Source organism: Grus americana, chromosome 8, assembly GCF_028858705.1.
Source record: "Grus americana isolate bGruAme1 chromosome 8, bGruAme1.mat, whole genome shotgun sequence".
NCBI lineage: Eukaryota > Metazoa > Chordata > Aves > Gruiformes > Gruidae > Grus > Grus americana.
Window position 1 is genome coordinate 16,913,393 of NC_072859.1, and position 12,189 is coordinate 16,925,581.

The window sequence follows — 12,189 nt, forward strand, 5'->3', positions numbered from 1 at the left end:
TAGCTCCAAAAATGTTGCTCTTGCTATTAAAAAAAAAATAAAATCCATTCTTATTTTAACAAGTAAAAATCATTTTACTTGTAACAAAAGATTGTGCCATAGTTCTGCCTGGAATAAAGCTTCCACAGGCCAATTACTTCAGAACTTTTCCTTCTCAAGAGTCTCTTTTTTTCAGTCCGATACCTACTGGCACTACTCCAGACTCCATTATGCTATTGTAGAACTTTTTTTATGAGAATTGTGGTTGCATTCTCATTGAATTTAAAGACTAAATAACACCCTCAATTAGTCAGCAAGAATACAAGACTATCTGGTTACAGCAGAGAGCTCTAACATTTGGAATAGATTCAAGCTCTCTATTATTCCAGACCTCCCATTTACTTAATGTTGAGGCATCACAAGCCTTGCTGGTGAAGGAAGGCAAGTGCTACATGTGTCTAAATTCTCTACTGCAAATAACTCCTCTGGTACAGGGGCTGTCATTGAGCAGCAGAAACATAAGGCTGCCTTTCACTGCAATGTTAACTTTAGTGATTACCCTATCCACACACGTTACTCTCCAGTTTGAGTTAAGCTATGCTTTTTAGTATCATAGGAGTGCCTGGAAGCTCAAGTGCTGCTAATGCTTGACTTGGTGATGTGGGAGGGTACCAGCTATGATACAGCTCTGGTTACTACAATTCATCATGTGCTTATTCAGTCAATATTACTACAATTCAGGCAGCTACTATGAAATTGCAGAAGTGGTCTACTTTTGATCTCTAGTGTAGCCACTCTCACTTCATCACAAGTTACTCACAATGAACCCTTCCCTGAGCATATGTATTGAGGCTGAAGCTGGACTGGCTGGGACAATGAAAGATCCCAAAGTAGAGACAACTTCCAGGCAGTTTGAATGGGAGTAGCACTGGATTCAGCAGCAACGTGAAATGTGTCCCATAGGGAACATGTCTGTTCCTCTCTACCTCGAAGTCAGAACCGTGCAGTGACCATTCACCATTCATTTCTCCCCTTTTCCTTCTGTATCAGAAAGTCCTGATATTTTTCTCCTGCACTTCCTTGGATTTGGATTAGCTTTTTTACTTCTGGCCATCAGATCCCCTGAGGCATTAGATTTTATCAAAAAGAATTCAACAGTTACATTACAGATACTAAGAAAATACAGGACCTTGCTTTATGTGACAAAAAAGAGGCATGGTGACAAAAATAGCACTACAAGAACAAATATTCAAAAGATGACTTTATGGCAAGGAAAAAAAAAAGGATGGCATACACCATAAAGCAATCTCATCCAGGAAAGTAAATTATTACATTTTGAACTTATGAATGCCTAACTTTGCAGCTTAAAAACAACAACATGATTTTAAACTGAAAAATGACAGTTTACGTATGGAGAGAATACTTTGAAAGCATGAGTCAAGCACAAATTAATACAGTAACATTTAGTCAAACCTACACAAAAACTTGTCTATTGAATTGCTCTAATTTATTTCTCTGAAATAATAAAACCAATAGAAATATAAAAGCTAGCTTTCTTCCAAGCTCTTACTGTACCAACAGAATCCAGAGTTCTGTAGCAGAATTACTTAACTCACCATAACTCATTAACATCTGCTTGCTTTTTGTTTTTTCCACATGGAAGATATTTGACAAACTAAGTTTACTGCCAGGGAGTTACGAAAACTACTTGCCAATACAGTCATGAAATAACAGACTTCATTAAGTAGCAAGTAGATGATGGGCAGACTGATTTTTGAACTTCCTTCATGCCCTCACATATAAGGTGGGGTGGTGATGGTGAGGTTGTTGAAAAAGGTTACCCAGACAATATTTAGAAAAACAGGTAAGATAAGTTATGGTACTAAAATGTATCTATTGATCTGGATAGGAATAGTTTTGGATAAGGATATGAACACAGATTATTCCAAAAATGAAACGGCACTTAAAGACTGTTTCTGCATAGTTTCTTTACAATTTTCTTTAGAAGCATTAAAAATCTTAATTATATGTATCTCTTTCCCTGTCTTCAGCAGGTACTACTACACTAGTGAAATCTTTCTCCAAACTTCCACAGTCTCAGGCTTAAATTTTAAAGCCATCAATAAGTCACATTCTACTTTCAAAGGCAGAACTTCATCCATACATAACCATGGTTGATGCAGCAATGCAGATCACAAAGCCAAGAACAAATCATGCAGAATGAGATACAAAGTACTTTTGATTCAGATGATCTATGGAATAAAGTTACAGAATATCTAAACTAAGTAATTCTGTAAAAATCTTCCTCTATAAAGGGGATGGGGAGAGAAGGAGCTTCTATAAAGAATTAGTCCTATTAAAATAATAATTAAAAACCCCCAACTTTCATCTGTTTCACATGACCATCTATGGTAACAAAATAGAGAGCTGCATGAGTTTAATTTAAATCAGTTTTCATGGTGTTTCCTCTGACTGCTACCTTCACGTTACACAAAATAAAGCATTCTTTCAAAACCATCCTTTATGCTCATGGTGTTTAAAGTCAGATTCAAACCAAGCTAACACTTCAGTGACTACAACAGGCATACATGAAAAGTCACTTTTAACTACAGCAATGTCTTAGACATGCCTTATCAAGGTTACCATTTATGATAGGAAGTATTATGATCAGTTTTGGACCCCCAGCGCAAAAAAAAATATTGCTAAACTGAGCAGGTTCAGCAGAGGGCCATCATGATGGTCAGGAGGGTGAAGCACTAGCCCTCTAAGGAGAGGCTGAGGGAAGAGGGCTTGATCATCCTGGAGAAAAGGTGGCACTGGAAGAACCTAATAGCAGTTTTCCATTACTTAAGAGGCCACTGAGGACACAGAGTCAGACTCTCTACATGGGCACACAGAAGAAAAAGACAACAGACATGAACTGAATGGGGGAGGTTCTAACTGGATATAAGGGGAAAAAATATTTAAAAGTGTCACTATTATGATAACAGAGCATTGTAACAAGTTGTCCAAAGACTGTGGAATCTGTCATTAGACGTTTTCAAGATCTGACTGCAAAAAGCCCTCAACAGCCCGGTTTGAATTCAGTGTGGATCTTGCTCTAAGGAGACACTTGGATTAAGTGACCACTTGAGGTACCTTGGTGCCTTCTATCTTAAATTACTCTATAACTTGACTTTTTTATTTTTTTTTTTAACACAAACAGGCTAGAGAGATAAGGGGACATGTATCGCCTGAAGAAGTTTCAGGAAAAGCAACATCTCCAATGTAGCCTGCTATCCATTATTTAACTGCACAGCGCTTTTACAGCAAAAATACCTTTCTTTGTGTGTTACATGTATCAGTAGTACTGGGATGACACAACTACACCAAACTTTTCATTCATTCATGCATGGTAACTGAATAACAACTCACTAAAGATAAGTAAATAGGCAAGTACTTACCCAATAGACAGTAGGCAATACAACAAAACACCTGTCCCCAACATTGAGAAACATGATCAGCCAAAACCAGCAAGATGTTTTAAAGAAACTAATAGTTTCAGGACTCTGTACAGGCATTTGGCAGCTGATCCTACTTCAAGGGCAGCAGCGTAGCACGGGGGGAGGCAAAAACTTGATAATACCACACAATTTCAGTCTCCAAATAAGTGTTGGTCACAGCACTCAGTCTTTGAGTTTAACTCTACTTCTGTACCAGTGAAGCTATTCTCTCTAAAGAAACATGCAACAATAATAGTTACTCAAAAATTATAATTCTCAACACTACTGAAAGAGGAAGTGATTTGAGAAACTGGGGAAAAGCCTTCAAGAGGCCACTGAGTCTAGTTACTGAAAAGTCTCAGGAATACTAGGTCTGTGGTATTTATTAGCAAACAAGAAAAAGTTAAAGGATTACTGTCTCGAGAAATACCTGTCTCCTTCCAGAACAAAGTTCAGCGAAAGCAATCTACACTGAGCTAAGCATAACAAGAGGGAATTGCAGATGAAGAGAGATACGCAAGACTTCCAGTTTAATGACAGGTGAAGAGGAAATAAGGGTTTGAAAATGTTATGTTGTGCTTAACTGCAAAAAAAGGCACAAATTGCAGGTCATGCTGCCTTCCTTCTATAGAGCGGGATGACTAGCTTCTGCCCAACAGAGTAAAGGAAGAATATCTGTTTCAGGAATAAGGAGAGCTTTTCAGAGAGTTGTTACCTCTAAGCAACTTTTGTATTTTTATTTTGCAGACCTTACATTCTAGAATGGCAATGGGTAACTTTTGCAGCTTTAAAAAAAAAACATGCAAGAATCATGAACTATTACAGATTCATTTATTTGTACAGTTTTCAGGTCATTTTTGATTCAAGATACTACTGTGACATTGTAAAGACAGAATACAATTCAAATGAGTAAAGATGGAATGCAACAGCATACCTTGTTACAGTGTGAAGAAACAACAGTTATAATGAGAAAAGCATAGTGGCACGCGTATCACACTTATTGGTAGACATAGCTTCATATTGCAGATCCCACACAGAGGAATAGAGAGCAACAGTACAGTTACTTCAGGTCATGGGCAGCAACCTTACTCAGAAGCCTGGGCATAGTCCAAAAGCACGGCCATTTACGCAGTACACCCTGAGCACACACAGAAACCAAGAGCACAATTTTCTTGGCTCTAGGTTGGTGGCTAGTTGCAGCATAACCAAAAATAATGTGGGGGGAATGTGTTCAGACAACCAAGCAGGGAACTCTGAGAAGGTCACAAACAGCTATGTCACTGCAAGCAAGGGCCCTGAATTGCTCTGCATTGCTAAAGCTCAAAAAGTTTCTACAAATATTTGAGGAGGCAAAGCAGAACTGTTGCAGAGGAAATTCTAAGCTGCAGTAGAAACCTGCATCTCAATAATGAAGTAAAATGTAAACAAAAACCTTAGAGCTATTAGTTTTTCCATGAGATTTTCTACTGTTATCCAGCTCAGACCAGAGCACAAAGACTTCTTCTAGCTAGTTCCCTACAAAGTAAAAAAAATAGTTTCACAATGTTACACACACTTACACTAGATCTTGACTTAGACAGCAATCATTTTATGCAACTTAATAAGAGAGAAACCACTAATTAACTACCCAGGCCCAAAACAAAGCAGTCTGAATGCTAGGAGTAGGGCTGAGTCATCTGGTTTCTCCTGTCTCCATACCCTCCAGCTGAACACAGGTTTTCTGAGCCCCAAGCAAGTTTTTCTACAAGATTGTATTTTAGATGCATTTTCTAGTAATCTTGCCTGTATGTTCTGGGGTTGGGGTTTTTTATTTTTTAAATGCTAGTGCACATACAGCAAGTAGTGGACTGAACAGTTACATTCACATTCTGGATAAACGTACTTTGATGTAGTTGTGTAGAGATTTTTTTTTTTTAACACACACCTGCCACCTTTTCACAAAGCAGCACAGGTTACCTTTGAAGCTTCTACACACATGCAAGCAGTCTATTACTCTGCAGCAATATAATTTCACCCTTCTTGTCAAATAGTTAGGAGGGACTCAACTACAACATGTCCCTTCATGCAAAGGGCACTAGCAAGGCTTACCCAAACATCTTCAGAGCCTAAAGAAATGAGGCAAACTAACAAGAGAGAATAACATCCTAAATATACAAAACCAGAATAAAAATGCATGACTTCAAGTTACAACTGCCACTTGTTACATTTAAGCTTCTGTGTTATATTTGAAAGCTCCTCCAAATGTTTGAACACGTCTATCACTTCTGATTGTACTTGTATCAATCACTGCCAAACTGTACGTTCAGGGGCAGTCCAACCAATGGCACAAGCAGAACATCTACTTCCACTCTGTCAGAAGAAAAAGGCTGAGAAGCCCAACGACAGGCAAGTGCATAGGTCATGCATCACCTAAGATGAACTGTGTAAAACCCTATTTGATACAGACTGTGTCAACAACTCTGTTGACTCTCTCACCTCAAATGAGCCTTTCCCCCTGTTTTAGCCATGTCTAATCTCTGAAGCCCCAAGCATACATTTTTCTTCCCTTATGCATATTTTCTCCACAGGGGGGACATGTCAAACACTTGGGTTTCAGAAGTTCAATTCATATAAAATTAAATGTCCATACCCTAGCATCCTCTTGGATGCTAGTGGACGTGGCTGGGTGATCAGAAAGGCCAGTGTGTCTAGGAACAGATTTTAAAATCTTTCATTTTGTCTTCTCTCCATATATTACAAATTCACTCCTATTAACTCCATTCATGTTTCTTCCCTTTCCCTAATCTCACAGGGCCAAACTCTCTACCCTAATTACCTTTTATTACTACTTTCAGTTCCTTCTGCTAGCAGAAAGCTGTATAAGTTAAATAAATACCTTCTTTTTGAAAGTAGCCCAAGTTCATTATTCTCCACTTATACAAGTGCTTTAAACTACATGGATATTCAGGAACAGTTCTCACTAGAGGGATAATGGATGATATCCAGCTCCTTTATGTAAGACCCCTTAAGGTTTTACTTTTGAAGCAATCAAATCTTAAGCAAATATTCTGCTATTTCTTGTTTGATTCAGTACTGTCTAATAGTCAAGATAAAGCTCATAAAACAGACATGGGATTAGATTTTTGTGGATGACAGGTAACGTATAACTTCATTTTATTTTACATACAGAAGTGTAAAGCTTGGAGGGCAGGGGCTCAGCATTTCAATAGTTTTGGCCATTTGCCACAAATGTGAACTACAATCCCCACTCATGCATTGCCCATAAGGTTGAGATCATTTGTGTTCAATTAAAATAGTAATTCATAGCAACCGACTGATATCCCCTAGTAACAGCAGCTGTTAAAAGAGAAACATTTGCTGTTTGTATTGCACACAATACTTCTAGCACAGCACAAAACATCATTTAGGAATATAGTAAAGATTAGTTCAAAGATTTATTTCAACACCTTTTATAACTTGTAAAAAAAATCCATTCAAAAAAATCAGTCTTTTCAGACCTTGCTTAGTGACAAAGTCTTGGTCATTAAACCTTATTTTAACTGACAGGGAACAAAGTACAAAGAATACTGATCTGACTTCTGCTGGTTTTCCTTCTTTCTATAAATCTTTCTCCAATACTCAGTGGAAAATAGAGCCACTAGTCTTTAAAACTCATAAAAGATTTTATGACTAATTTCCCTAAATAGAAGCAACATGTTCAACTGTCAAAACACTGATCATCACTGCTGGAGTCACTTCTGTTTACAGAAACAGCTCATGATGGATTAAAGTCATGATTGTTTTTTCCTCTATCATATATCCAGGATAATGTAGTCTCTCAAACAAGAGAACTTCTTATCATTCTAAAAAACCCAAATACTACAGCTGAAATCATAATCATTTACATATAACAACTTCCATCCTCCCAAGAAGAAATTCAGCTTTTCCAAGGAAATAGACTTTTTGAGGAGAGCAACAGTGCATTTTTCTTTCTGCACTTCACTCCAAGGAAGTAACATGGAATACTAACAAGTTACTATAAGCAAACAGTTCTATATTGTTTTATTTTGGACAACTTTAGAAAGTTGTGGTTAAAACATATTGTAAACTGCAAATGATATCACCTCTCAGTTCTGCAAAACTAGTAAGTGATGTAATAGCTCTTACATCTGTGACTAATCCAGCTAGCACTAATTAAGTGATCTTTGACCTACTAAGGTAGGTTAGCATAACATATACAGCTTAATTATTCATACATTAGTACTTGATATGAGTTGTACTGAACCTTGCCCCTATTGTCTGACAGCAGAAAAGTAGGTGAAAGTTGCCTCTTCTTTCCTTCCTGCTATCATTTTTATAACTGATTATTCTACATAAAAATTAATGAACACAATACGAAAAGTCTGTGTAAGATAGCTTTTTGTTATGCAAACACATTTGATTTGCTAAAAGATTTTTTTTCCTTTTAATTTGTATGTTACTTTACTTTTCAATTTTGGCCAGCAGTGATACTGGACTATTGCTGACATTCCAGCAAAACTGAAAAAGCGCACACAAAATAAAACAGAAAAACAGACCATTATTCCAGAAAAATGTGATACAATAGCATATCTTATTTTGAAGACAAAGTATGTATAAGAAGCATAAATACTCACATGTGTATTCTTAAATAAACTTTACCTGCAAAACTACTTTCCTTGCAAAGTTTACAGTTGTGCTACAACACTTCCATGACTCACCTGAATGTTAAGGCTACTGTTTTGCTGTTCATATTCAAGTCTGCAACATTCACCTTTGTCCTTAGGAAGCTCAAAACTAGAATTTCATCTTCCAGAATTCAAGAAGCTGAAATTCATCTCACACTAACGTGACAACATTTTCAGGCATTATATACCAAGGTTAACAATGGAATTCACACATTATAAAACTAAATCACCACTATTCCTCACACACTTTACTCAGTTAACCTCAAGCAGCAGATACACTACCAGTCCTCTTCCAGACTATCTAGATTGCCAAGTGAAATTCTTCTCCACAGGAATAAGTAAAGAAATTTAGGGCAGCTGTAGCCTCCCAACTTCTGCCTCTTCCCAAAGAGGCAGAGAAAAGTAGAGCACAGAAATTAGAGGGTACACTAGGACCTGGAGATTTTATCATTACTGCACAAAGTTTTACCACTTATTATTATATGTCAGCATCATTTACCAGCTGGAATATGTAAAGATTTGGCACAATGACAATCCTTTCCAAAAGCATGCTATAATTTACATTAGCAACAACCATTAAGACATGAATGATACATGAATGAACGAGACTAAAGGAAGATGAGGCAATGACACTAACTGGATGCTTTTGTCTAGACTGGTGGTATAGGCAATGTAACTACTGCCTAGTCTTGATAGGTTGCATTCTGTAAGGCTCCTGGAAAGGTTTGCCTCAAAGAAACACGGAGAAAAGAATGAAGACCAGAATGAAAAGCCACCCTCAAAAAAAACATTCAAGCAGCAGCACAACTATTATGGAAACAACTGAATGTTGGATTGGAATCTATGGCAGCAATACAGTACCAGTAGTAAATAAAACCTAAGCTGTGCAGGAACTCAAAAACATAAAGCAACGCATATGCGCAAGTGGAACAAATCAAGTTTGCAAGCATGGTATTTATTTTAGTAACTGTATTTCTAATAGATTTGGCAATGCAAAATGGCTTGAGAGGGAAAGACTGCAGAAGTAAAGGACGAGATATCAGAAAGACTGCAGACTGCAAACAGAGGAAAAGGAACAGATCAGGTCAGGCTCTCACAACTCCATTCAACTGCTGAATTAGCTGAAACATAATTCATAAGTTATCTCCACTTTCCAACTCTCACTAATCTTATAATAGTGTTTGTTCCACCTAATACATAAGAATGTCTCAAATTTTTAACATTGTACCTAGCAAAATCAAAGATTCCTGCAGGAAGGACACATTCCAAATAAAGTCCTTCTGACTTTCAATATGTTCACTCCCAAGCTAACAGATGCATTGCCATTGTCAAGTCCTGCAAATCAACATCAGAAGAACTGCAAGCAAAATAGTTTACTGGGACAACCCAGGACCCACATTATATTTATTTCAGGGGCAGGGAGATTACTCTGGACAAGTTCTAGCCTGCTCCTGTCAATTGCATGCTACTAGTAGCGGGAATATACTAAATGCACTTCCAATGTAGATGTGAGTCCAGTGTTGTTTTGAACATGTGCTCCGTTCTGAATTAATCTAATTTCTGTGCTCTAAGATCACTCCTCAATAAAGGCAAAGCAAGGTAAACACGGACAATTGGGAGATTCACTCTTGAAGAATACTCTTGATCTGAATTAAAGCGTAGATGCTCCCAGAACATCCACATGGTCTAGTCAAACTTACAAACACCATTATAATATGTTAAGTGTGAAAATCTTGCACTACGGTGTCAGTAACTCTCCCAGCTCATCATTTTTAGCCCTTCTATATAGCTTTTCTCCTTTTTTATAAGGGTAAGCAGAGATACCTGAAAAATAGCCCTCCCTATGAGTTTGATAGAAGGGTAACTCTCAGCAATAGTTTGGGATCTTGTTGTTTCTATTCTCAGGAAACAATGTAAGGTAGCAAATGCATGAATTGTCAGCAGTATGTAAAGTTCTGATATGTTATATGACAAAGTTACCCAACTTCATGAAGCTCTTAAAGGTATCGTGTATAAAAGGAATTAGGTAAAATAAAACTGAATTGTTGCTTAATCACAAGTATGTTATTACTTAAGTCTGAGTAAATTCATTTCACTGGCAAGATGTAGCACCAGGATAAGTTTGTACTGACTACATGGTATCTAACTGTACTACTGCAAGATACCATGTCTTTAGCATTTGGTCAATAGTCTACAGCCACAAATATGCTAAAATTGTGTGAGGATTGAGTCTGAGGTGTATTCTTCATCTGCCATGCTTTATGGTACCCAAGTGCTTCATAGGAGATTAACAAATACACACCCTAGCACACGTATAGCACTAAGGCATCCTCACAGACAACATAACCAGGTACTACCTCTTTGAAATGGTTATCCATGTACCTTAATGCCACACGGCAGCATTAAAACAACAGGTGGGGTCCATTATTTGCCTATGCAGGTAGGGCATCCTAGGACATCCCTAGAAGTCAACCATTCATTAATGTTAGTTCGCAGCCAGGAAAATAGAGAAAACGACTATAATTTGAGTAACGAGGTGGCGGTGGTTGGATACTCGGAAGGGCAGCATCGACCGCACCTCAGGGAAGGCGGGAGGGGGAAGCAGCCTGGCCCCTCTCCACAGGGGCCACCTCCCCGGGGAGGGTGCGGGAAGCAGCGCCCCGTAACGAGGACTGCCGCTCCGTCAGGCTGGGAACCGACGAGGGTGAACACAGCTCCCCCTTGCCTCGGCCTCCCAGCGCTCGCCCCCGGCGCCCCTTCCGCCCCGCGCACCCCAGGCCTGGCTCCCGGCCCCGCCGCTCGCCTGCCCCAGCCCTCCCCACTCACCCGTACTGAGCTGCCGCCCGCCGCTTGTTGAGCAGGCAGAGGAGCGCGCAGGCAGCGGCGGTGGCCCCAGCGATGGCGGAGTGGCGCACGGTGAGGTACTTGCTGTAGGCGGCCATGGCGCGAGTGCAGCCGCGGAGCGGAGCCCAGCGGACCCAGCCGAGCCGAGCCGAGCGGAGCGGAGCCGAGGCCAGCCGAGCAGGCGCAGGGAATGCCGGGAGGGGGGCGGGGCTTACCCGGCCTCCCCTCCGCCGGCGGGGTGGCCCGCGCCGAGCTTCGCCTGGGGAGCGACGGCCCGGGCAGGCTTTGCAACGGGGGCAACGGTAATTAACGCTCCATCCCCGTCTCCCACGCCAGCGGGCGTGCCCCTGCGCCGGGCAGCGGGTGAAAGGGAAGGGGCGTTTCCTCCCGCGCCAGCGGGGCCGGGCTTGCCGCCGGCTGTCCTCGCCTGGAGGTCGGGCTGAGGAGCCTGACGGCCAGGCCTGCCCCCGCGGCCGGGCCGGCGCCTCGGCCTCAGCTTCAGCCTCGGCCTACGTTTTCATTTTCTCAGGCATCCTCGGCTTGGCACCTACTGCCGTGTGTGGCTCTGGTCATTCACTTCCCCGGGAGGGTCTTTGTGTGGGTGTACAGTGTTATTTCTGAGCGTGGATTATGAATGCCGTGTAAACGTGAGGACAATATAAAATAAACCTCTTTAGAGAGACTTTGATCTAAGTTTTGCCACGCTGTCCTTTTTTTTTTAAGGGCCATGAGAAGAGCTGCCGAGATTGACTTTCAGGCAGAAGGTGGAATGAGTTGTCACCTGTGTAAGTCCAGGAAAACAATCCCTGTCATTGGCAGAGCCACACCAGGTACAGTGGGAGATACTAGCCAGCCTTCTCCTACAAAGCCAGTTATACTTGCACAGGTGCTTTTTGCAGCAGAGTTAATAACAGTTTGCCAAGTCAAGCTGTACCAGCAAAAACACCCATGCCAGCATAACTGTATTTACACTGGATCTTCCCCTGTGGTCATATCCCTCAGGAAGATACCTGATAATGTATATGAGGCTGTACTTTCTACAGGAACTCATCACTTAAATATTTAAAGCCTGTATTGGTGCAATGGTTAACACTGAAATGACAAAACAATTTCTCTGATCAAACTTAAATGCAGATCAAAATGCGGTTAGAGTCAATATATCTATTTTTAGTCTAAGAAAGGTTTTCATACAGGCTTTT

The 12,189-nt window shown here is 40.3% G+C and overlaps 2 protein-coding genes across 5 annotated transcripts in view; one reads left to right on the forward strand and one right to left on the reverse strand.

The window, feature by feature from the left end:
* ABCD3 (ATP binding cassette subfamily D member 3) overlaps window positions 1–11,204 on the reverse strand; it is a 34,080-nt gene extending 22,876 nt beyond the window's left edge. For 2 of the 4 annotated variants that reach the window (XM_054833047.1, XM_054833046.1), the window contains exons 1-2: window positions 10,973–11,088; window positions 10,529–10,607 (exon numbers count right to left, since the gene is read on the reverse strand). Coding sequence is in view for 2 of the 4 variants with exons in the window: in XM_054833045.1 (XP_054689020.1) it covers window positions 10,973–11,088 (116 nt within the window). In the remaining 2 variants the exon portion in view is untranslated. Of the gene's footprint in view, window positions 1–10,528; window positions 10,608–10,972 lie in introns of all 4 variants that reach the window. The other 2 variants (XM_054833045.1, XM_054833044.1) reach the window with 1 other exon arrangement.
* The window catches only part of ARHGAP29 (Rho GTPase activating protein 29), a 79,708-nt gene continuing 78,571 nt past the window's right edge, over window positions 11,053–12,189 (forward strand). The window contains exons 1-2 of the mRNA XM_054833039.1: window positions 11,053–11,292; window positions 11,714–11,820. Coding sequence (XP_054689014.1) covers window positions 11,087–11,292; window positions 11,714–11,820 — 313 coding nt within the window. The 5' untranslated portion in view covers window positions 11,053–11,086. The remainder of the gene's footprint in view (window positions 11,293–11,713; window positions 11,821–12,189) is intronic.